A 26,359-nucleotide genomic window follows, 5' to 3' on the forward strand; every position below is an offset into this window, starting at 1 on the left:
GTAGCAAAAATTTCAAATGCTTCTTTAAGTCCTAAGAGGTGGCAGCACCTCACAGTGAACACACATCATCATTATGGCGCAAAATTTCAAACGGAGGGTCGAAACCGTACCCGTACAGCAAAGAACTTGCGGAACAGAAAACCGGCGCCATACATATACGGCAAAAACCTTCAAAGGCACTTATAATATGAGGGACACTTCTTTTGTGCTTTTCAGCACGTTTCAGTGCCAGAAGTGCTCTTTAGAGTGGTAAAACTTTGCTCATCGAGCGCACCCCATGGAATGCTAAGGTGCCCGCTGTCTTTTGGCCACTTTTCGGCATCCAAGAGACTGCGGTTTTCTGACATCCCAAAGCATCGGGAAAACTTTATTTTCGTGTGGGTTCTATCACGGGGGACCACCAGCGAAGCGATTGCGACCAAGATTAACGGCTTGGGCATGCTGCACCATGGAATTTGACAGCTTCCGTTCTCTCCGGAATAAACAGCTGGGAGCCCTTGCTTTAGACCTGTTAATAGGCAGTCATCAGTCATGGGTTTGGTACTATTGTGGCCTGTTCTGTGCCTACATGAAACTATTTCGTCAGTGGTATTAATTTGACACTGCATTCACAAAAGGGCCACCACTCATCAGCGCCACCACTCAGCGACGCTGATGCCTCCACTCGCCACTTCGCTCTAAGCAGGTCAAGGTCCTCGTGCGCTTCGAGTAATGCGGCTTAAAATGCATGCGTTTGGGCCGGGACCGGAAGAAATTTCAAATGAAGCAATATTTCGAGTAAGGTGATTTCGTTATAACGAGGGATTACTGTATATTCATAGCTCAAGGCACCTTCAATGTCATCAATGATTTTAAATTTTACAGCACTTCTGTCTTCACGAACCACAGCACACATCAGTTCAATTCACCTACTTATATCAAACATACAGGCAGTGGCTGTCTCTCCAGGGGTGGGGTTAAGACGGCCGCTGCCATCTTGCTGTCCCCCTGGGAGACAGTTGTCTGTTCCATGACAATTCCATGACTTTATCAAGCGCGTAAAAACTCCCCCGACATTCCCCATTTCGCTTAGTCACTCAGCAACCTGCAATAGGTTGCCGTACCTGTTGTGCCGGTGTGATTTGACCCTTGCTCCCCCAGAGTGCTCCTGGCGTACCCCTCCAGAAGCCAGAGGTGGCGGACTTCCTGGCTCAGCTGTTGCTGCTACCGTGGCTGCTGGTGCTGTTGCTGCCACCACTGCAACGCCATCACCAAGGCAGTCGGCTGCACTAACACAGCTGGTGGAGTCACTGCTATGCTCTGCAGCATTGCTTGCAGAAAGTGCAGATGTGGATGGTGCCAGGTCATCTGCCTTGGTCTGTGGCGTGCAAGAGGAGCTGCCCGAAGTGCTCTCGGATGCAGGAAATGCTGCGTTCAATGCAGTTGCCACAGGGGGAGTAGAGGTGCTGTAGTAAGAACTCAGTGGTGGGCTCTTATACATTTGGTGGACCTCTTTGTCCAACAGTCGATCCATAATCTGGAAGACAAAAATTCAATGGTGATTTAGCAGTGAATGCAAGAGAAATGCATTTAGCGTTAAGTCCCTCTGAGGTCTCATATTTATTATTTAAATCCCGAGTTCACCACATTGCAAAGTGTTGTTCAGGTACTCACTTGACACACGTCCTGCCTCTTCGAAGAGTGAAGTGCAATTTATTTATTTATTTAAAGCACCCTCAAGGCTTTACAGCATTGTAGAGGGGAGGGGCACAGACACAACACTTACAAATTTGATAAGAAGCACTTTACAAAGAACAAAATCAGAAAAAGCAGCAAGAAAAAAAAATTATACAAGATAATGGCATGTTGTCATAATGTACATGGAACAACATAGTGACATACAGGTCATCCTGCTATGCACGCATACACGCATTGAACAAAAAAAGAAAAAAGAAAAAGACATCAAAAGGACCTGTCAAGTTCCTCGCGGAATCTTTCTGGGTTAGTAATACTGACGGTTGAGGCTGGCAGGTGGTTCCAGTCACGGCTAGTTTTGGGTAGAAATGAATGGGAATATGTCACCGTGTTTCCTCGACGAATATGAACTTTGCAATGGTGATCAAGGTGTGAAGATATGAAATGAGTAGGCTGTATTCAGCGCGATTTAAGTACGTTATTATGATAATAGATCTTTTGAAAAAGGCAGAGGCGAGATAATTTTATGCGCATGACAAGGGTAGGGAGATTAAGGCTATTTTTCACGGTGGTTCTGGAGCAGAACACCTTAGTTGCACCACACACACGCGCACACCCACGCATGGACGCACGCACACACGCACACACACACACACACTCTCTTCTAAGCTTTCCCATTCTCTCTCCACCTCAACTACACGACCGGCTTCCCACACGTCAGAGACATACACTATTTTACACTCCTAATGCTAACGCGTTAAAAAGAAAGCATACGTAACAAAATGAAAAGGTTCCATAAAAAGGTCAAGACTGCCAGAACATACTTGGATGCTCATTCATATTTAAAGGTGAAGGATGCTGTCTAAAACATGCTACACGAGTGATGAGGCATGGATGTAAATTTTATTGTACAGCAAAACCTCGTTAATTTGACCTTCCTTAATTCTGAAGATCAGATAATTTGGACTCGTCCTCTTGACCTGACAGGTGCATGTATTATTTAGTGGCATCAAACTCTCATTATTCTGGACATATTTGTTGGCACACCAGGAGAGCGTGGAGTGCCACAAATGTGCGATGCCAAAGAGCAAGAGCAGCACTAGCTTCCAACTGAAACTAAACTGGGGAGTCGCATTGCCATAGTTATCAGAAGAAACCATATGGGAAAGACAGGAACACCGGAACGCCTTGTACCTATTTCGACTTTGTACTTTTGTGCCTGTATAGCTTTATTAATTCAGCAGCATTAGTATGGTCATGTGAACAAAAACCACTCTGTCGGCTTATGTATGGTAGACAAGGAGAGACGAATAGAGAGGAGGCCGACAAAAGTGGAAGGGGAGGAGGCACCTGACAAAAGCGTGCTGAAATGCGGCCTCACACAGCTGACACTTGGCCATCAGTGGAAGCACATCGCTCGCAGGCAAAGTGCGGACATGTGTCGCGAGTTCTGATAGTCACGTACATAAGTGGCTACATTTGTGGTCTGTGTGCTGTATAGATTAAAGTAACAATGGATGCTGCACCTTCCATAGAGGAAAACTAATGTTAATGCGTTACTGTCGCAGGAATCCCATTTATCACCCTCATTTTTTTCTTGTGTTTACCACTGCACGTGACACTACGATGGCTGCGCATCCTCAGAACTGCATGGTCGTGATCGCGTCGACAGTGACCGTGGTTTCGTCTGCAGTGGTTGTGGCAAACAGTAGTTTCATTTTGACTCTGTGCGCGTTGGCCACATGCCTTATCAAACACGCAGTCAGCATCTATGATCATGTCAAAATGTGAATAATGCCTGCAGTTTCGTCTGCAGTGGCTGAGGCAAGCAGCAGTTATTTTTAGACTCTATGTGCATTTGCAACGTGCCTTCAGAACGGCGTAGTCACCTTCTGCGATTGCGTTGATAGTGACCAGTTTTATTCGCAGTGGTTGCAGCATGCGCTGGTTTTGTTCTGACTCAGTGCAATGTGCACACAATGTCACGAACATGGCAGAAGTGTCAAGGATGAAGAGCAATTTTACCGCGGCCCACATGCTGGCATCAAACTCTCCAGCTGCACTGCGATGGACGGATGATCTGTTGACCAGCTCATCGTCCTAAAAATAATTGAGATCTGTCTGTGGTAGTGAAAAGCATCTTTCGAAGTAAACGTGGGTCTTGCGCCATGGCCGTACTGTGAAGGAAGGTGTAAGGGCTCCGTTACTGTGAGCCTAAACCATTCACGAGATGAGAATTGCAGCTTCAGTCAGTAAATAAAAGAATGTTGACGTAGTAAGTAATTGTTTATTGTTTTCTTGATACCCTCGATAATTCGACATTTGGTTAATTTTGGCTTTTTCTTTTTTTGGTCCTGTGAAATCTGAATTAACAAGGTTTTACTGTAACAACAAAGGCCTTGCAGCTCTTGCTAAATCTCAAGGTAAGGTACTCAAGAAAATATACCTTGTGTGTCTTGGTTGCCTTGTGCACTAACATTATATTTAAAGCCTAGCAGCTAAGCTCAATTATCCCTAATCTATGCTTCATTGCATGCTCCCTCAGTGCTCTAGACAGAATTACGGCTGCACACAAATACAAGCACAGTAGTCCACTTGCAACCTGCCACCGTGACTGAATCAGGCACACTGAAACTATGTGTAATAGGAACAAAGTGCATGAAATACACAGAACAGCCAACAACCTGTACAATTCAGTGGCCAGTGCTCACAAGCTCAGAAAAAGCAGCTGTTTAAGATTCTAGGACATCGCCAATACCGTTTAGGTGGTTGCCCCATCGTTGCTAGGACGACTGATCACCAATTTTTGAATGGATGTGGCATCATGGGCATTTGCACAGGAGAGCAGAAAATGCACGCTACTCATACCCCCTTTCGGTGCCCCACTTTATGCATTATGACTTCAGGGTTTAAAGGATCTGTGCATATCCAGCATATCTGCTTCAGAGTACCTGGCACACTGCTGACACACTAGTGGAAAATACAAACCTTGGCAAGCTTTTCTTGATCATCTTTATAGAACACGAGCAAAGTAATGCTGAGGTCGCCCCTTTGCCGTCTCGTTCCTTCACACAACAATGGATGCTCAGCTTCTGAGACATTTGCTTTTAATCCTGCAAATAAATAAATGAGAAGAAAAAAAAAATGGAAGATTTGTTATAACACCTGAGCAATGTGGCCAGCTCAAGGCTTAATTAAGCTTTACAATGGTACGTAAAAGTGATTACCTAGAGCAGCAACAGCTGCTTCAAAACCTAAAGCCTCATCTGATGGCAGCTTAGTGCCTGGATTTGGTGCACCTTTAGTGTTGTTTTCTGTAAAGAAGAAGAAGGAAAAAAAGTTACAGTCGAACCTTGATATATCAAACAGCGCGGTGATCGCGAAGTAGTTCGATACAGCCAGAATTTGACATATAAGATCACATAAAAAATGCGTAAGGAACTTGTATAAATCAACCAATGAACCAACTGTGGCGCAGCAAATACTCCACACAAAGTATTTATTTCTTTGGCTGAAAGTACTGCCGCAGTGTAGCCTGCTTCTTATTGGCAGCCATGTGCTTAACCATGGCGTCCTCACATGGTCTAAACAATATACAAGCAAGAGGCCGGTGCCTTCTATTGCGCCGCAGTAGCAGCATAGAAGGGCCAAAGCAGCTACAGCCTCAGTTGAAGATGGGAACGGGGCGAAATCAGCCCTTGAATTGATTAACTTCAGCAGTGTCTTTGTTTGACCACTACTTCCACTGTGATCTCCACGTCCCGAGTGATGAGCCCCCTCTACACCATGCGACATCCTGAAACACCAAAGAGAGGGCGGAGGCAATGAGGACGCCGGCACCGAAATTTACATGCTCAACAGGCGAAGAGTTGGCGCCGACTTCAAACACACGTGTACCCAAATCTACATACACTTAGCTATATTCACCACACAAGATAGATACACTATATATATATAATATAATATATGGGGTTTTTACGTGCCAAAACCACTTTCTGATTATGAGGCACGCCGTAGTGGGGGACTCCGGAAATTTTGACCACCAGGGGTTCTTTAACGTGCACCTAAATCTAAGTACACGGGTGTTTTCGCATTTCGCCCCCAAGATAGATACACTGACGAATGCCAGCAGTGTGTTCAAAGGAGCTGGTTGGTTCATCTTTAGAATAAAAAAAGGAACAACACAACACAGGACGAGCCAGTAAAGAGCACAGGACAGACCGCTCTGTCCTGTGCTCTTCACTCGCTTGTCCTGTGTTGCACTGTTCCTTTTTTTATTCTAATGATGAATGCCCGTGGTGCAGTGACACCCCTACGTCACCGCACATCAAATGGACGTGCTTAAACAGAGCAACACATACACATTCCAAACACAACTAAAAACACAAGATTTTAAAGGCAGTAGGAGGCACGGCTTACAGACGAGGATCAAGATAGCCAACTGGTTCTCCTAGACCAAGCCCAGTGAGCCACTCATGCCAGTGAATCCCTGAACTAGAGGCCCCAACCATGGGATCCCAAATTTTGTTCTTTACTATAAAGTTTCTCTCTCTCCATGTTCGTCAATCGAAGCATTTTGAAACACTGTTAATAACAAAGTACAGTAAAACCTCGTTATAATGAAACAGAATATAACGAACTAATGGATATAACGAAGCAATCGTGATTCCCCTTGAAATTCCAATAGATGCCCACGTATTGAAAACCTCCTTTTAACGAAGCTAAAATTTTCTCGCAATGGGTATAATCAACCTTTCTTTAGAGCACAGCTATTTGGCGTCCATTCCTGCGTTTCGCGGCACCGTTGTGCGTCGTCATAACCAGCTCGGTAGCCGGGGCCAGCGTGCTCCTGGAGCCATCTCTCGCGCACGGCACGAGCCTTGCTCTCTTTGCTCCTCCTCCAATGCAACCTCTGTGTGATGGCAATCAGAGTGCCGGCTCGGTGGCGGCTGATCTTGATGATGTGCTGCTGCCCAAGCCGAAACGCATAGCCGCCGCTGTTCGCCACTGCGTGCACCTCTTCTCCCCCTCCTCTCCTCCGTGGCGGCACCTGCATGAGAGCTCGCAGTGTTCTCAGGTTGCCGAAGTGCCGGCTTGGTATCAATGGATCACGGTGGGTGCTTCCCAAGCCGAAACGCAAAGGCACCTTCAGTTGACTCACTAGCAGTGTCAGCGGCGTCAGTCAGTCGCTGCTATCTCTTCGCCGCGCAATGTTCCAAAGGCACCTTAAGTTGACTCACTAGCAGCGTCAGCGGCGTCAGTCAGTCGCTGCTATCTCTTCGCCGCGCAATGTTCCTATGCGCCTACGAGCTGTTTCCCATAACCTCCCGATCAGCGAGGCAGCTGCGCCAAGCTACGCTCAGTTTGCAGCAGCTGGTGCGAAATGTTCCACACCAGAAAGATTGTCCGAAGCTCACAGCCGGTTTATATTAAAATATAGTCTGTCTGCCTACATAAGTAGTTTATTCTCAGCCAGTTCTTTCTGAGCCATGAGTGAAGCAACCGGTGGAAGTCCTTCGTCTGCCGCTGCTGCTAAACGAACTGCCCGAGCAGAGGTCAGCGCCATTGCCACCAGAATCCAGTGGTGCACTACGCCAAACCAGATATCGGTGCAGCAAGTCTAGCATATATCCATCTATTTCTCCTACCACAAAGCTACCTTCATGACAATCAAGAACTGGAAGTAGAGTGTTTCTTGAAGAAGTGAAGAATAAAAAGTTGCAACTGTACATACATGTCTTGCTTGAATTATCTGCCTCAGTATATAGAGAAGCCGAAACAGCTAAAGCGCTGCGCTCAAATTTCGCATTAGGACTTGTCGGTCTGATGTGGGGATTCTCACACCGTACTCTTGGGACAAAGGAACGACAACACAGCAGTGCAAACAATCACAAGGGCATTTATTGCACCTTTCATACATCAATGCCTGCTAGCCGAGTTGCTATCCACAAAACATGCCGATGGGCGCGCGACAAATCTAGAAGTCCGACTCACCGCGACCGGAAGTGAGCGAATATGTTCGCCCCATGCTGGATCCCAACGCCTGGTCGTTCGCGTGTATAGTCACGCGAAGCGTGGCGCGTTCGAAGGCGGTCACGCGAGGCGGTCTCGCAGATGCATCGGTCGCCGCGCGCGCGGAGTGTCCGCGCTGTTCGGCGACCCGCCGGGGAAGAGGGTTGCTGCACGTGCAACACGACCGTCCCGCTCGCTGTCTCGAAGCCAAGCGAGAGCGCCTTGTCTCTCCCGAACCAAGTAACCGTGCAGCGGCGCGACGCTCGCGCCATCTCTCGGACTGCGCTTCAACCACATCGACCGCGCTGACGTCACGCAGGCCACGCGGCGAAGCGGGACCACAGGAGACGCGCTATGTGGAAGAAAAATCAGGGGAGGCGCGAGGGTCGCGCATCCCCACAGACTGCACGCCAGAGTCAGATGAATGCGCAATATTGCACAGGCTTAAGAATGAAGATAAGCGTCTTATGGTAGAGGCATGGCATACCTATAATGGTGGAAGTGCGTGCCTGAGTCAGCCTTCGATTTTTACATAAGGAAGAGATTAAGTGGCTTAACAGTTATCTCTCACGTAGACCAACACATGCACCCGAAAAGGCTAATGGAGCATAAAAGGTCGTTAACCGGTGGATCGCCTTCTAATCTTTCCCTACATTGCCAAGATTGTAACTGCACGCCAGAGTTAGATGAATGCGCGATACTGTACAGGCATAAGAATGAAGATATACGTCTTATGGGAGAGGCATGGCATATCTATAACAGTGGAAGTGCGTGCGTGAGTCAGCCTTCGATTACCTTAAATAAGGAAGAGATTAAGTGGCTTAATAGTTATCTCTCACGTGGACCGACACATGTACATGACTGACACGTGGTGACACCATTCCTGAGCTTTCGCAGATGAGTTTTGTGTCTTCTTTCTTTTTTCGCCTCAGTGCTCCCTTCAGTCGATAGTCAGAGTTCGTGTTGTCCACTTCTCTACTCTTGTGTCCCGTCTGCACGCCTCATCGCTTTTTTGCATAATGAATCCTTACCAACTAGCTCAGCTTTCTGTCGTTCTAAGGGTCGGTACTTTTGCCATTGAAAAAGATTTTTGTTCATTTTTAGAATTGGTTAGTTGGGGGGTCGATCTATATTCCGGTCCGACCTATAGTCCGGTTTTTACGGTAGTTGGCTTAGCTTGCTCGACAGGAAAAGGCATATTCATGTAAATGGTGATGTATGAGTATATGCAATATGATAAATTAATATGATGTGCTCCTACTGCATCCTTGTAAATGCAGCTAATTGCGCTAAGTGTCCATCTAGCGAGGCCTAGCTCCTTCGTGACGTCCAAGCGCTTGCTCTTTGGGTCTTGTGGGGATGCTCAACTCTGATGCGCCCTCCAATGTCGTTTTCCTCGCATGGCTCTCGCGTCTCCTGTTATCCAGCTTCTCCACGCAGCCAAGTGCTGGTGGCAGTCGCTGTGGTTGCAGCATATTGCGAGAGTTGGCGCAAGTGTTTCCCTGCTAACACCACTTAACGGTGGGGTTACTTAGGTGCAAAAGGGATCTGCGACCTGCCTGTTAGCTGATCAACCTGTTCCTTTTTGACTTGGGGTTGGCAAGCTGCGTGGATGTCTCGCGCGCTTGCCAGCCGTTTGCGGGACCATCCTGCGAAAGGCTTAGGATCAGGAAAGTGGAATGGACGAACGCCACCGTTCACTTGTGCGGTCAAGCGATTGATTAGGCGTTGATGTCCAGCATCCTGTCGTGGTGAATAGAATTTCCTATATTTGTCATGTGCCCATCTACATGTTCTATTGGTATTGATTCGGCTAGCTGGCATTGGTGTAGGAGAAGTACGATAAATGCCCTTGTGATTGTCTGCCCTACTGTATTGTCGTTCCTTTGTCCCAAGGGCACGTTTGAGACGCCCACATCTGGCTGCCCAACGTGGAGCTCTTGGGGCATCGGATGATAGTTTTGACAGTCTTGCTTGGTTTGAAGCAACCTTTGAACTAAAGCATAGGCCTAACAATGATTTTGGTCACTGGCATCGGCAGCATGCTTTCTTGAACAAGGCGATGGTTGCTGTAGCGTGTTTGCACTTTTCAACATGCTAAGCATTTCTGGAAGCGTTTTTGAATTACACTTGTTGGTACGAGCGCTATATGGTCTGCATCTTGGCAGAGTGAGGCCTAGCTTTCATTGCTTTCATGGCCCCAAACGGTGCCTTTCAAAAATTGGAAAAAGGCTGCTGCAGCAGCCTGTCGGCTTGAGAAATCAAGAAATGCTGAGGCGAAATCGTCGCAAGCATCTCACCATGTACTTCTTACTGGCTTGCACGAGAAAACCTTATAAAGTTTGTCGGCCTTCCATGCTTTACGCGAAGCTTGCCGATATCCTTCTCTAGGGCATCTAGGGGGACTATTCTGTAAGAGTCCACCTAGTGGACCGTCCGTTTCAGTCGCTGCTGATTGGATGTAGCTGTACGAGGGAGGAGGAGACGAGCGGCCCTAGCCAATCAGCAGCAGCCAAAATGGACAGTCCATTAGGTGGACTCTTACAGAATACCCCCCAAGTTCTCCACGTAGTGTAGCGGAAGGTTCCTTGTGAAAATGAAGCCCTGGAGGGACTGAATCATCTGCCGGGCCTCCTGTGAGGAAAACATTGAGGCATCCTGCCTTACCGCATCACCGCGTCATCGCTACCGCCACCGCCGTCTGATGTAAGCACGTTCACGACGACCACCTCATCGGCTAGAGGCAGTTAGTTTCCAAATCTAAAGCCGTGCGCTTTCTTTTCACTGGCAACATTGTGCATTGCTGATGATCAGCAAGCGGGTCAGCCGTCTTTCGTTTCGGCAGCGAGTGAAACAAGGATGAGGAACCGTGTGGCCAGGAACGATTTTGACGCTACCACTAAAGACGAAAGCGAGCGATTAAGGGGGGATGTGGCTTTTGCATTGCGAAAAATGGCCCAAAAATAAATTTTTTTGATATCACACTTGCAGTTTCTACAACTCCATTTCTACCTGATTCCAAAATATCATCACCGTAAACCACGTAGAAGTGCTCTAAATAATTTTTTTATCAGCCAGGTTGCGAAAAATTTCGTGGAAATCAAGAAAGAAGAGCATTTTTCAAGCCACAATATCTCTGGAACGGCGCAACCGAGCACCGCCATCTTGGTCTTGTTGGAAAGCCATCTTGGTCTTATCTTCAAATTTGCCGCTTCAGCTACCTCCTCCATACAGAAACAAGCACACAAAAAGCAAATGATTGAAGGTCGTGCCAGAGTATGTGAATAGCCGCGCCCGCCACGTGATTCCAGAACGCGTCACCATTGGTCAGGCGCTCGCGTCGTCTGCTTGGCTCTTTGCAAGTCGCGAGTCGGTACGTCACCACTCGCTGTAATCTCGACGTGTCAAAACGGGCGCTACACGGACATTGCAGTAGCGTAGCCAATCCCCACGTTTGTGGACATCTCAGACCCGCGGCTAAGCATACCGAGCATCGGCGACGCGGACATCGCGACCAAGATTCGCGCGCAGAATCCTCGGACACGCACGCGGCTAAGCCTTTCAGCACTCGCTGTTTCGGAATTCCCGACTAAGCACATCGCACATGCAATCCTCGGACCCACGACTAAGCATTTCGCGCATAGGAGTCTCCAACTCGGCGATCAAGCACATTGCGCGCCGCAATCGTAGACCCTTGCCTAAGCATTTTTGCATCGGCAACTCCGACTGAGCGACTAAGTACATTGAGCATCGACTCGTCGAGCCAGCATCTAGGCATTTCGTACATCGTTACCTCAGACTGCGCAAATAAGCCCATCGAGTGTCGAGTCCTCGAGCCCGTGGCTAGTAATTTAGTGCGTCGGCACCTTGGACTGCGCGACTACACACATCAAGTGTTGACTCCTCGGGCCAGTGACTAGGTGTTTTGCACCTCGGTACCTCAGACTGTGCGGCTAGGTACTTCGCGCTTCGACACTTCGGACGGCGCGACTAAGTACATCAAGTGTCGACTCCTCGGGCCCGCGACTAGGCATTTCGTGCTTCAGCACCTTGGACTGCACGACTAAGCACCTCAAGTGTTGACTCCTCGAGCCTGCGACTAGGCATTTCGCGCATCGGCACCTCAGACTGCGCAGCTAGGCACTTTGCGCGTCAGCACGTCGAACTGTGTGACTAAGTACATCGACCGTTGGCCATCAGTGAGCCAGAAAATAGTCTCGCGTGCACGAAATCAAAGGGCAGAGACCCAAAAAAACCACCTGTAAGTAAAGACAGCAAAAACTACAATCCTGGTGCATTTTGAGATATGTGAACTGCTCCAAACACTATTAGAGACATTTTCTCAGAAGTGTGTTTTGGGCATTCTGCATTGTCTATGGAAAGGGTAGCATGGGAATGCTTGGTGTAATGGACGCGTTCGGTGCAAGGAAACGTTCTATAAAGCTAGCCAGCATGGCAAAGATCGCCGCTCGCCCACGCACCTACAATGATCGCACCGATGATTCCCGTGGGGCAGCTTCTGCTTCATCTAAGCAAGAGTGTGGTTGCGTCGACGCTTCTAGCAATGTGACTCCTGCTCCACCAGCACAAGAATTTGTCGTGACGAGTGCGCTTGGTGTCTCGTACTCATCGACAGTGGCTTCCAGATCCTCTCTTTCATCTGCCTTGGACAGTGCGATCGCGTTGTCCACTGTGTACTTGAAAACAAGTTTCTTGACGTGTGAGGAAAAAGAGGTGGTGAATAAAAAATGCGCTGCTGTGCAACGAGGACTTGGTGCTATGTCAGCGATGGAGCAAAAATTTCAAGCAATGGAGCGTGATCCTGAAGCTGCCACTGCTATAAGTGAAGGTGAAAAATTTCTCCTTGTGCAAATGGATGCCCTAGGCGACCAGCTATCAGACCCCGTGCCAGAGGTGCTTTGCGACTGGCATGAATGTTTAATGGGGGATGTGGCTTTGAAAATCAACTTTCTTATTTCTTCATTGATTTTGAAAAAAAATTGGCACAAATGTTTAGAATGTCTCGCTGATGCTTCCCTACAAGTTTCAGAGTGATATCTTGAGAACATCTTCTTTAATTTATTTGAGCAGAATTTTTCTCCCTTTTACTTTCTGGAGAGCCTGGGGAAATTTAAAAACATGATAGAAGGCTTGTTAAGTATTGACTGCATAGCTAAATGCGTGCTGAAGTTTGTGACATTATTGCATTTTTTTTTCGTAACACAAATTTTTTGCAGAGCCATATTTTATGTTACCTTTGCATCAATACACTTTCGGGGTAGACGAATAGCCATATCGTAAACTTACAAAGAGTCAAGATAAGAAAGCGAGAATGTCACAACCTGAACTGTAGCCCAAAGAACATGAAAAAAAAAAAAAAGAACGGAGTCAAGATATGTTAAACGGTAAAAAAGAAATCAACTCCAGAAACATAGCAGAACGGCAGAAAAACAGTTTTGAGAAAACGGCTCCCAAAGTTTCCCCTTCTCCTCGGTTCACTAAAAGGCACCAAATTTGTAGTCTTTGGGGTATTTGGTGATGTGTGGCTTCTCGTACATGCGGCCTCTGGTCTGGTGCGCTTGGCCCCTCCCCCTTTTCTTTCTATAGGGCATTCTTTGCTGCTACTGTTCTAATAGAGCATGGTGCCTAAGTTTCAAACCAAGGGACGTGCAGAACTCTGTGTGGGCATGAATACAGTTCCAGTGTACATTCAGGCAGCCACTACCCACAGGCTGCCCGATTGATAGCAATCTCTAGTACAATCAGTGGGGTATTTTTTTTTTTCTTTTGGTAGAATTGACCATATTACTGAATGAAGGCTCTGAGAGTCAGTAGCCTCCCAAGTCATCTTTACTTGAAAATGGCTGTAGAACTTAAGATCAGAGAGCCAGTGATAGATATGCAGCTGCTAGGTGCTTTCCAAAACTGCACTTTTGTATGATGCCTCAAATCACTTCTGCAGCCAGGTGTCTGTGCCAGCCCAAGGGGCCTGTGAAAAGAGCTCATGATGAAGCTCTGTTTATGAAGGAGTGGTATGACAGATATTGTTACGAGCTATCATGACAATATGATAATAGAGTGAACGCGCAATATGCTTAGTTGTGGGTCTGAGGTACCGATGTGCGAAATGCCTAGCCGCAGATACAAGGACCTGACGTGTGATGTGCTTAGTCGTGCAGTTCGAGGTGCCGACACGCGAAGTATCTAGCCGCGTAGCCCAAGGTGCCGATGCGCAAAATGCCTAGTCGCAGGTGGAGGAGTCGACCCTCGATGTGCCTAATCGCGCAGTCCGAGGTGCCGACGCGCGATATGCAAGCTTGTGGAGTTCTGCTCATCAGGATGACTCAATGGCCTCTGACGTGAATATAAGAGCCATTGTGGCAACAAAACAGATAGGGAAGGGACAAACAGCCCTTAATTACTTTTGGGCAGCGATGAACATGTCCCATCGTGGCCTGCATCAAGACTTTTCAGAAGCACTTGAAGAAATTCAGGGAACCATAGAGACAGTGCATTGACAAGTTCTACAGAGAATCTGCTTCTGCTGTGAAAACCACTTATAAGGAAATGGATCCTTATTTCAGCAGGGATATCACAGTAAACTTTGATGGAACATGGCACAAGCGTGGCCACATATCCCATATTGGAGTTGGTGCAATAATTTAATATCCTACGGACCTCATCTTGGAGGACATTGTTTGATTGAACCAGTGCTTTGGTTGCCAAGTAGGACCAAAGCCGATAGACCCTGGCTACGCAAGCTGGCAGGAGGATCATGTGTGCCAGAAAAACACCGACTCTGTCCTGAGGCAGCTGTCATCCTTTTTTCAGGTCCGGTGCAAAAGCACAACCTTTGTTACACAACGCTCGTGTCCGACGGAGATAGTGCCACCTTCTCTGCCCTTGTGGATTGAAAATGTTTATGGACTGGTCCCCATTTCGAAAGAGGAATGCCTAAACCACATCTAGAGGAGGATGGGGACAGCACTGCGCAACCTTGTGCAGAAAAGTGACCGGGCGTCAGGAGGGAAGGGCAGGCTGACAAAGGCCCTCATTGACAAGTTGACCGACTATTATGGCTGGGCCCTACAGAACAATTCCAACGATGTGGCTGCAATGCAACGTGCAGTGATGGCATCGTACCACCATGTGACATCAACGGACGAGGATCCTCACCACGACTTGTGCCCTGAGGGTGCAGACTCGTGGTGCGTCATAATGCCAGCAAGAGTGACGGTGTGCCACCTCCGAAGCATCCGTACAATCTTCCAGGCTATGTTGCAGAAGCACTGCTACCTGTTTATGAGCGCCTCTAACAGGATTTTCTTCTGCAACGCTGCCTGGGAGCAAAGAGGCACAATGTATCAGAATCATTTCGCTCCGTGCTGTGGTCCCTGATGCCCAAAGAGCAGTATGCATGCCTGATTGCTGTGGAGACTGCACTGCACGAGGCAGTTTTATGATATGCTGGCTGCCACAGGGCCACCTAAGAGCTATGTTCATCAGTGGGGCTAACACGTGGCCACCTGGCCATTCAACGGGAAGCCGAGAAAGATTCTCTGCGCTTGAAAAAGTCCACGAAGCGATCGCAAGAGAACGTGGAAAGGCGGAAAAAGAAGAGAGCGCCTAAGGATATCACCAATACGCTGTAGGGTCATTTGAAACCAATATATGTGCTAAAACTTTCAAAGCTAATATTCTCAAAATGACTTTTTTGGCTGGTGAGGCTGCTTGTTCAAGCCATATCTCAGTATCCGCTCATCAGATTTCCAGAAGTTTTCTTTACTGTGTATTTGAATAAATTTATGAGGACAAGACAAGCCCATTTTTTTTATATATTGTGCCTGTGATTTGTGATATTTAATCAAAATTTCATTGATAAAATCTTAATCACCAACACTAAATTCGCTGGTCTGATAAAATTTGTCAGCAAGGAAATTTAAAAGAAAGGGCTCTGTCTTGCCAAGGTATCCATCTGGGAATCATCATAGCGAATTTCACAGTTGCAGCACCTTTGAAAATTCTCCAGGCCTGGAATGAGAAAACCATGTGCACCCTTCTGACATATTGCTGTAACTTGGGAACCAGTGAACATAACTGCATGAAATTTTGTTGTTATAATAATGCTTCTGCTACGAGTTTATCCTGAAAATTTCATTAAGACATCTCGACAAACAAGAAAGTTGGTATCCGAGGGTAGCCTCCCCTCTTAAAGTGGGTGTTGTGCCAAAATGCCCTACAAATGGAGGTACTAGAGTAAAGTTCAGGAAAAGTGAAGTGCTGTTCTATTATGATAAATGTAATGATCTTTGAAGACATGTACAGTAATTAAACAAAATGTTTTTATGAAACAATATGCACACAGCTCAATAAAAAGGTCACTTCCAAACATACAATGACCATCATGTCTGAGCACAGGGCAATACAACTTACTGGAAAGTACCAGGGCATCAAAGATGTAGCTTGACAGCATGAGTGGAAGCAGTGCATCACCCCGAGACTGCAGCCTGTGATCACGCAAGGCTTCGGCTTTCTCCCTGATGTCATTCAGCTCTGCATCTCCCAATGGTATCTTCTTCAACAGACTGACGAGATCTTGCTCTTGGTTTGCCAACTTGACCTGTATTATATACACCACATTCCGCAGTAAGTACGCAGAGCCACTACTATTGGGCAAGCAGTCTTATTTATTTATTTAATTGTAAAATACTCTGCAAGGCCCCTAACATAGAGCATTGAGTAAAAAGGGGGCATAGAACAAAGTACACACATAAAAGTGGCAAGCTCGTGACAATATCAACACATATTAGAACAATAAAATCAACTCAATAAGTCAAAAAGTAAAAGAAAGCAAAACAGTGAGTATGATAGTGAGTATGATACAAGAAACATTGATAATTTCTCCGAAAATTAGGCACGTGCGAGTAATCTATTTGAAAAATTCGCTAATCACTGAATATTCCTTTCTGTTTCAATATCAGGGATAACACTTATTGGAGTCATTAGGCAGTACCGATGTAGGCGAGGACTGTCCTGAATGGCTCTGCTGCAGGATCCACGGTTGTTGTGCAGCGGTACCATTTTTGATCAAAGACATGAAGGAGATAACTTCTTTAATTTCTACACATTAAATGAGAATTTAGGAAGAGCTTCGTATCAGGATTCTAACTATAACTTCTGCACTAGTGGAGAGAAAACCCTCTGGGTTTTGAAAAGTAGTAATGCAAGGTGCTGTAAATGAGTGAAAACAAGCAACCAATTTGTTTTTTAGGGCATCTAACACAGTTTGGAATTATATCACATACTGGAGCGAACATTTAATGAGGCTTCGCTGTAGAAACAGAGCTAAATTTTAGCTTTAAAATGTGAAGAGTGCAAACTGCAATCAGTAAATGAAACTTGAAGCTTTCTAGGTAGCAACAAAAGGCTGAAGCAAAGCCCAGCTTGAACTTACTTCAAGTGCTTTTGTAGAAGCTGGTGGTCGAGACATTTCCAACCCGAAGAGCCCAATGCGGAAGGCCAAGTGATGGTGTTCCTGGTTTTCTCCGAGCACTTGGCACAGGAAAGCAGCCTTGGCTAAAGTTGCTGATGCCAAGAGGCTCACCTGGGAGAAGAAGGCAGATGCATGCTATGTCAACCAAATATTTCCTTTTAGTGGTAGAGTTTACAAGCAACCTGTTCTAGGACTAAGTAAACATGTGAGTACTGTCTGCAGGTGTAAGAAATCAGTGCAAGAAAACCCTGTATAGCCTATGAATTCTAGCTAATGCATGCACCTCGAAGAAGTGAAAGTATTTTAAAAGTGAGAGAGAGAGAAAGATGGAAAATGTGGCAGAATTTGTACCCAAGTGTACTATATGGCCTGTATTGAGGCCAGTACAGTCGAACCCCGCAATAACAAAACTGCTGGGAAAGGAAATTTTTTTTCGTTCTCCCGAGAATTTCGCCGTCACTTATTTGTTTCAGTCACTTCATGACTCGGGCCCCGCAGCTTGATAAGCAATCCATAGCTTCATCGTCATCGTTGACACCAAGGAAAGCCTAGGTAACGTCGAAAGCATCAAGCACATCACATGAGCTTGCTTGCCTTTCTTGTGCTTGGTTTTCGTCATCCTCATCATCACTCTCCTTATGTCCTTTGCACAAACTGCCGATAATAGCGATGCCGCTAAACTGCCCGTTCGGCGTCTGCACACAAAAAGTAATCCAGTTCAAGAGCGTCTGGCACCATGGTATCCACACGGCGAATCAGGTCCCATGCTTCAGTTAGTGGCTGTAGATTGTCTTTACTGGCAGAAAGACTCGCTTCCCGCTCTGGCAAGGCTGCCGAGGCATGCTGATGAGCCATGAAAATGGCGTGCCTGAAGCAATTCTGGCTAAGGGCAGTCGCAGTAACAGCTCACCCCCTGGCAAGACTCTCCAGCGACATGAAAAGATCACTTTTAGTTGGGTGGATTCATTTCTATGTTTAACAACATCCGCCGGATGAGTCTCCCCAGGTATGCACAGTTAACAGTCTTAATAACTCCTTGGTCCAGAGGTTGTATTAACAGATGTGCAGTTTGGGGGAAAAAAAATCAAGCGAACACTCGTCAGCGTTTTCGGTGTGACTGGCACTGCTTCTGCATCAAAGGCTTCCAGCCAGCTGGAGAGTATCACGCACATCATCGAAGCTTTCTAATTAGCAGCGTATTCGACCGGCAGCCTCCAGTTGCCTTTAAAGTACTGTGGCTTTTTGCTCCGGCTGATGACGAGGAGGGGACGCTTGTCGGAGGCATCCATGTTTGAGCACAAATGAATGGTCACCCGTCTTTTAAGGCAAAAGCCTTAATTGGGGGACTCGGGTCTTTGGGACCGAAAATCGGCCAAAAATTCAAATTTCCAATTTTTATTTTCCACGTTCCTGGAGTGTTTCCACAACTACCTCTAAAATTTGGTTACAAAATACCGCGTAAAGACGAACCTTGTTAAACCATACCCGTTTAAAGAGTAGTAAAGTCAAATCGTTGACTCAGCGGCCATTGAACATAATGTGTTTTGTATGCACATAAATCATACCAGCTTATTGCATACGTATCGGCAGAGTCCTTCAATGCTTTTCTAGTCACGAAAGTCAACCATAACGCTATGGGAGAGCTTGCTACGTTGCCCCAGCTGCCACGCGGTGGCGCTGAGAGGTTGGTGGGAGCTAGACGAAAGCTGCACGCTGCATCAGTTGGTTCTTTATTCTATGGCTGGGTGCCCAAGTAGTATGGTGGCATCAGCAGTCGGTTTTCCTCATTTCAAGAGATAATTTGTTGATCTGTACCGCATTGTCACTTCGGCTACAGATGTACGAGCGAAAAGGTATCGTTATTTTGTTTGCCTAGTGACGCGTCGATGAGTGGGTGAAGTGGAAACATGCAATACCGCGACAGAAGCTGGTGGCTTTACCTTCGACTCTGAACAAGTCAGAGTGTGCGAAAAAGATTTTGACACCACGGACGTTGTTCGAAGCGATAAGTTCATTGTGAAAGGAGACGCTGTCCTTGCCCGGTGCCGTTCCTTGGCTGTTCGAAGGGCTGCTGGTGTACTAGGCAACACGGCAGAAATTGTACATTTTATTTCTCAGATGCCACCTGCACTTCTTCACAAGGAAAAAGAACAAACTTGCACGGGCAAGTAAGCGCGCAACATGTCCAGCCGGTGGGGGCAAGGAAGTGATGTGCTGAATTGCTTCCTTAATGGTTTCAGCCATGCAAGCACGCAGCATTTTCTTTTTTCAGTGCATTTTCTCAATGCGATAGATACAGTCGCCGACTGTTTATTCGGACCTCACGGGGACTGCGAAAATGTTCGAATAAACAGGTGTCTGAAAAAGCAGATTAAGAAAAAAAAAATGAAATCCTTTATTTCCACGCACTTATTCGGGCTCGGCAGTAGGCTTGGAAGAAATCGTGAATGCGCCGTTGCACGCCGTTCCGTTCACGCGCAATCAGATAAGCCTGAATCTCGGAGAGGGTCGTACGGTCACTATTAGCGCCTGAAAGCACAGTCACTGCTTGTACACGCTCCGCATGCGACGGCAGCATAGCACATGGTGCGTCATCTTCCGACTCAGTCATCGTCCGGCGATGTAGCAGAAACCTGACAAATTATCTTGCCGTCGTCGAGTTCTGACCATGTCAATACAGCAGTGTTAGCACCTATGAAACTGTCAAATGGGACGGTGTCCGGAATCGCAATGAAACCACTGCGCAGGTCTTGGCAGAACATTTTCCGCGTCAGTAGGGAGCACATCTTAAGGCGACAAATCTTAGGCCTCCCGGCATCCGCTTGCCGGCATTCCCCAGCGCAGTCTGCGCAAGCACTGTCGGCGCCATTAGAGACTTGACGTGATGTTTCCGTATGCCGCGTTGGATCATCGAAACCTCGACACAGCACACAAAGCAAACACCACAGTGCCGATACCAGTCACACAAACGAAAAACGTGGCCTGCTTGCAGCGTCGTGCGCAAAGAAAAAACTCAGCTGCTGGATTGTCCTGACATGGCTTACTAAGCTGAAACCGGAACTGCTGTAGCGCCACTCTATCGAACCAGGCAGAAACGATGATGAAGAGCGGGAATTTCTAGTAGCGCCACTTCGTGGGGCAGCAAGGAGGCTCCGTTCATAACAAAAATGGCGTTCAGCAAGTCGAACCATGCACCAGCCAGAGTCGGCGCATGGTTCTTTCGTTCGAGTTGGCTCAAGGAGTGTCCGAAAAATCAGACGAGAGGTTGCAAGGTGTCCGAACTTTCGGCAGTTGTTATACATTATGGTCCATGGGGAGAAAGGCGGTGCCGCGAAGCTGACCGAATAATCGGGCATGTCCGAATTTTTGGAGTCCGGAAAATCAGTCGGCGACTGTACATAGAAGACGTGGACCTTTGCAAACGCATCGATCCATCGATGACTGAGTCTGACAAGATTAGTCACGTAATGAAGGGCATTGAAGATGACGCATTCCAAATGCTCCTCTCGAAAAGCCTGCGGACCGTGGTCGAAGTCGCAGAACTTTGTCAAAGCTACGACGAACTCAGGAGGCAACGTCTACTCACTCGACGTTCTCCGATCCCCGATACTTCCATTGCAAGTTTAGCCGCTGTGACTAATAACGACCATCTGTTCGGCGAAATCAAGGAATTTATGCGCTTCGAAGTCACCCGCCAGCTATTCCTACTGACCGCCGTCCCAGGGCCTACGCCATCCTTGGCTCCTACATTGCGTCAGATGCTCCAGGAACAAGTGTCCGAAGCTATTCAGTCCCCTCGTGCAGCGCCACCATTGCCTGTACCTCTAAGCTATGGCGAAGTTGCAGCACGACCACCTCCATCTACTTTTTCAGCACCACCGTTTGCTGCACTGCCACGTCCAATCCCTCAAGTGTACACCACCAGATCACCATCCAACACGGGAGCCTTGCGTACACCCGACAATCACTCCGTGTGCTTTTTCTGTGGAATCCCTGGTCACGTGGCACGGCGCTGTCGCGTCGCTTATGGCTTCACAGTAATGACCAACCTGTCTGCTCCTACGTTTTGTCAGCTTCATCCTTCTCGCCACCAAATGACTCGCACTTGCCGTCTACGAGCAACGTCATTCCTTCTGCCCGTGATCGTCGCTTGCCATCCCTTCGTCGCCGCTCACTTTCCCCCATGCGGCGGTGTCCAGCCCCATCGGAGCAGGAAAACTAGCTACCGCAGTTCAAGAGGCGAACTGCGTTCCAGTCGAACCACACAAAGCCTCGCTCTCTTCCGACGAACGTAATCGAAGTATCTGTAGAAGGAGTCGTCACACTGCCATTAGTCGACACAGGCGCCGCCGTTTTAGTGGTTATGGAAGAACTTTTCTGCAAGCTTCGAAAAGTAATGGCGCCCTTATCTTCGCTGTCACTCTGGACAGCAAGTTCCCAGTGCATTACCCTTGTTGCCGCATGTACCGCCCGCATCGTCATTCAAGGATACACATATACAGTCGAGTTTGTTGTCCTATCATCCTGTTCATACGACGTCATCTTGGGGTGGGACTTCCCTTCCGATCATCAGGCCATCATTGATTGTTCTCGTGCCGAAGGTGAATTTTCTCCACTTCCCAATACCCATTTACATGACCTTGACGATTTTGGCGACAAACTGGCGGTTACAGAAGACACCACGATCCCTCCGCACTTTTCTGTGATTGCGAATGCCTGCTCTACTTTCGCCACTGACACTACTGCCATGTTTGTTCGCCATTTTTTTTGTTCGCTGATGATGTTTCCTTCCCTGTCCTAACTGTCAGCGGTGGCTGCACACGACTGCTCGTTTCTAACGCTAAGGCCATGCCCTTTGTCTTACGTCGTGGCGAGTGCCTTGCATGTCTTCAGCCTGCCGACTCAGTAACCATCTTTGACGCACCTCTTGACAACACCTGTTCAGACGTGAAGTCATTGACTTATAGCTTGCCTTGTTCCCAGCCTACGCAAGACGTCTTCCATAGCTCAGTAGATGCCCTCCTGAGCCATACGCAGCGTTCGCAGCTTCTCAGCCTTCTACGGAAATACCAATCTACGTTCGACTGTCAACAAGCCCCACAAGGCTGTACATCGACTGTACGTCACGAGATCGACACCGGCACCCACGCAACACTGCGCCAGAGGCCTTATCGTGTATCACTCGCGGAGCGCCGTGTTACTGAAAACCAAGTAAGCGAAATGCTTGAGCGCGGAGTGGTTCAACCCTCTAATAGTCCCTGGGCGTCACCTGTAGTCCTGGTTAAGAAAAAAGATGGCTCAATTTGATTTTGCGTCGACTACCGCCGTCTTAATAAGATAACTCACAAAGACGTCTACCCTATACCGCGCATCGACGATGCTCTGGATTGTTTGCAAGGCGCAGAGTATTTTTTTTCGCTCTATTTACGCTCAGGCAATTGGCAAGTGCCTATGAATCCTGCCGATCGCCCGAAGACAGCCTTCGTGACCCCAGACGGCCTATATGAATTCAACGTTATGCCGTTTGGGCTTTGCAACGCCCCTGCTACATTCGAACGAATGATGGACAATCTCCTTCATGGGCTAAAATGGAAGACATGCCTATGTTACCTTGACAACGTCGTCGTCTTTTCTACAGATTTTCCCACACATCTGTACCGTCTTGAACAAGTCCTGCAGTGCATCACCGAGGCAGGCCTCCAGCTCAACTTGAAGAAATGTTGCTTTGGAGCCAAGCAGCTTGAAATACTCGGACACGTCATATCGAAAGATGGCATACTACCTAATGCTTCCAAACTTCGCGCTGTCATCGAATTCCTGAAACCCACGTCCCTGAAAGAACTTCGGAGCTTTATCGGGCTCTGCTCCTACTTTGGTCGTTTTATCTGGAATTCAGCTTCTACCATTTCTCCCTTGACTCAGCTGCTTCACGGCAACACACGACTTTCTGCTTGGACCACAGCTTGCGCTCATGCTTTTGAAACAATGCGGCGTTTGCTCACTTCACCTCCCATACTGCGCCATTTTTATCCCACGGAAGTCCACACCGACGCCAGCGGCATAGGACTTGGTGCCGTGCTTGCACAGCGAAAAAGTGGGCATGATGAATACGTAGTAGCCTATGCAAGCCGAACACTAACAAAAGCGGAATCTAACTACTCAGTCAACGAAAAGGACTGCCTGGCTATCATCTGGGCCCTTGGAAAATTCCGACCCTACCTGTACGGCCGCCCCTTTGATGTCGTTACAGATCACCATGCTCTATGTTGGCTATCGACTTTAAAAGATCCATCTACGCCTTGCGCGATGGGCTCTACGGTTACAAGGCATCATTTACCGGTCTGGCCATAAACACACTAACGCGGATGCCCTCTCTCGGTCACCCACACCAAGTGAAATGACTTGCATTTCAGTCACCGAATCGTCGCTTTCGTCGCGTGTGCACGTCAACATGGCTGTTGAGCAACGCAAAGATCCCTGGATTGCGGCACTTATGGATTGCATTTATGACACTTCAACAACACGCCCTTACGCGCTATCCGCCGCCAAGCTTCTCATTTTGAGTTACGGGATGGTGTTCTCTATCGTCGAAATTACGCTTCCGATGACTGCAAATGGTTATTAGCCGTCCCCTACCATATGCGCACAGATGTTAGCTCTGCTCTCCATTCAGACCCGCAATGGACCATGCCAGCCTCTTCAAGACTTACACCAGGTTTTGCTCCCGCTTTTATTGGCGTGGCATGTATACTTTTGTGCAAAAATACATTCGTTTGTGCACAGCGTGCCAACGACGCAAGCTTCCTGCCCCTCATTCTTCTGGTCCTTTGCAGCCCTTTCCTTATCCGTCCCGACCATTCGACTGCGTCGGCATCGACCTCTATGGTCCTCTTCCCTGCACATCAGCTGGCAATCGCTGGATTATTGTGGCTGTCGACCACCTCACCCGCTATGCAGAAACTGCGGCACTGCAAACAGCGACAGCCCGCGACATTGCGTCCTTCCTCCTGCATCACTTCATACTGCGTCATGGGGCATCGCGGGAACTTCTGAGTGACAGAGGGTGTGCGTTTCTTTCCGAAGGTCTTCACACCCTTCTGACCGCGTGCCATACCGTCCATCGCACCACTACAGCTTATCATCCGCAAACGAACGGCATAAGAGAATGGTTCAATCGTACTCTGGGCAACATGCTATCCATGTACATTACATCAGGTCATAGCAACTGGGACCTTGTTTTGCGATATGTTACGTACGCCTGTAACACCGCTTCACAGGCCACAACAAGATTTTCGCCATTCTTTCTCGTATATGGCCGTGAACCTACCTGTACGCTCGACACTACTCTCTCTTACCGGCCTGACCCATCGGAGGGCATGCCTCTGTCTGAAGCTTCCAAGTATGCTGAGGAATGCCGTCAGCTCGCCCGTTCGTTAACGGCGAAAGACCAGAGTCTCCAAAAATTCCGTCGCAATGATGACCGACTTCCCTGCACCTACAAGCCGGACTCACTAGTCTGGCTGTGGATACCTTCAAGCACCCCTGGTCTATCCTTTAAACTCCTCGCTCAATACCACGGTCCCTATCGCGTCGTACAACAGATGACGCCAGTCAACTACATCGTGGAGCCGCTAACACCATCTAATGACTTGAGCCGTCGCGTACGCGAGACAGTGCACGTCCAGAGGCTTAAACCCTATTATGACCCCTTTGTCTTCGCTTCTCCTTGAGTCACCAGGGTGGCTCCTTCTACTCCAGGGGGCAGTTGTAGTGAAGAAGACTGGCGCGCCCTATGGACGCACTATCAACATTGGCCCGCTGACGAAGAGGGGCTCTCGCTCTCGGTGTCTGATGCTCAACTGAGACGGTCGCGTTTCTGAGTGCTCAATGAACCGCGTTACAAAATGGAATATTTGTGGCACTTGAATATTTTTATAAGTGGGTTTGACTGTATTCTAAATCTTGCAGTTTTCAGCGTTACGTTGCCAACCTGTACCTTTACGTCTCGATCCAATCCTTAAACAAACCGATCAAGTCTGACCGAAGTCGTAAAATTTTTTTTCCCGAATCGATGCTATTTTCACAGTGCTTGTGATTGGTGTTACGGCTGCAGTGCTGCAGTACCCTGCGGCCTGTCACACTTCGATTCCGTTCATTTGGGTGACATACTAGCACATTCAGTATGATGCCGCTTCGAATGATGAGTAATTTTGATGGCCAAAGAGCCGGGAAACTCCGCCGCGACTCAACGTTGGTGATTTGTGGATGGCGGAACCAGTGGCCAGCCCTCTTAAATGTGAGGCCGGTTGGAAGGGCTCCGTGGACCTCGTAGAGGCCTGTTACTGCCCCTGAATTAAATGGTTGCATGGTCTTTTAAGAAGTACTTAATCTCAAACAAGCATGGAAGAAGACTTGATTCTCGAGCGACCCCTTTCGGAGATAGTTTCGCTTTCACAAGACTTGCCTCGTCCCGGCACCGAACCTCTCGAAGTATGCGGCCGACAGCGCTCTTGGCACAGTGTGAAGATAAGGAGCTTGGCACAGCATCAGAAGCACTTGTCAGGGATTCATTTGTGCCGAGTCGTGAAAATTTATGAAAGTGAAACCTATCTCCTAAAGAGATCACCCGAGATACCGCACAAGGAAAGCTCTGCCACCGCCTTAGATGACGATGATGATGATGAATGAAGAGAACTCATTTCTGAATTGTGATTCCTTGAATAAAGGTACTATTTATTTTTCAGTTCATCTCACGTTACAGTTGCAGTTTTTTATTTTATTTCATGTGACTGAAAAGTCTTCCCTCGCGTTACAATCGCGGTTGCGTTAGATTCGAATAAATACGGTGACATAAAAAATATTCAGCACTGCAGCATGTGGTTTGGCATTGCCGGATAAGCTATAATACTAATATTTTTTTTTTTGCATTTTCAGCATTATCTACAGCTTTCAAACAACTACCCACTGATATAACACTCACGAGAGTGTCCTAAGATCAAATTACAACACTCGCATGCACCAGGTGTCCTCTCAACATTGGAATTTGCGCATGTCCACAAATGTTTACAAAGCGTCACGGTGTACGCATTCCAGATGTTCTATGGGAAGTGTTGTGCAGTGCAGAGCAGGGCAGAACTCGGCTAGCTAGTGAACTGCTCACAGTAGATCTCTGCAGTGTTC

General features: G+C 47.7%; 1 protein-coding gene across 2 annotated transcripts in view; it reads right to left on the bottom strand.

Moving 5' to 3' along the window:
• Dora (zinc finger SWIM domain-containing dorado) overlaps positions 1-26,359 on the bottom strand; it is a 217,181-nt gene that overhangs the window by 95,421 nt on the left and 95,401 nt on the right. For both annotated transcript variants that reach the window (XM_065437182.2, XM_065437183.1), the window contains exons 14-18: positions 17,141-17,290; positions 16,120-16,306; positions 4,902-4,988; positions 4,663-4,787; positions 1,104-1,516 (exon numbers count right to left, since the gene is read on the bottom strand). In XM_065437182.2, the coding sequence (XP_065293254.1) occupies positions 1,104-1,516; positions 4,663-4,787; positions 4,902-4,988; positions 16,120-16,306; positions 17,141-17,290 (962 nt within the window). The remainder of the gene's footprint in view (positions 1-1,103; positions 1,517-4,662; positions 4,788-4,901; positions 4,989-16,119; positions 16,307-17,140; positions 17,291-26,359) is intronic.

The sequence above is a fragment of the Dermacentor albipictus genome, chromosome 1, assembly GCF_038994185.2.
Source record: "Dermacentor albipictus isolate Rhodes 1998 colony chromosome 1, USDA_Dalb.pri_finalv2, whole genome shotgun sequence".
NCBI lineage: Eukaryota > Metazoa > Arthropoda > Arachnida > Ixodida > Ixodidae > Dermacentor > Dermacentor albipictus.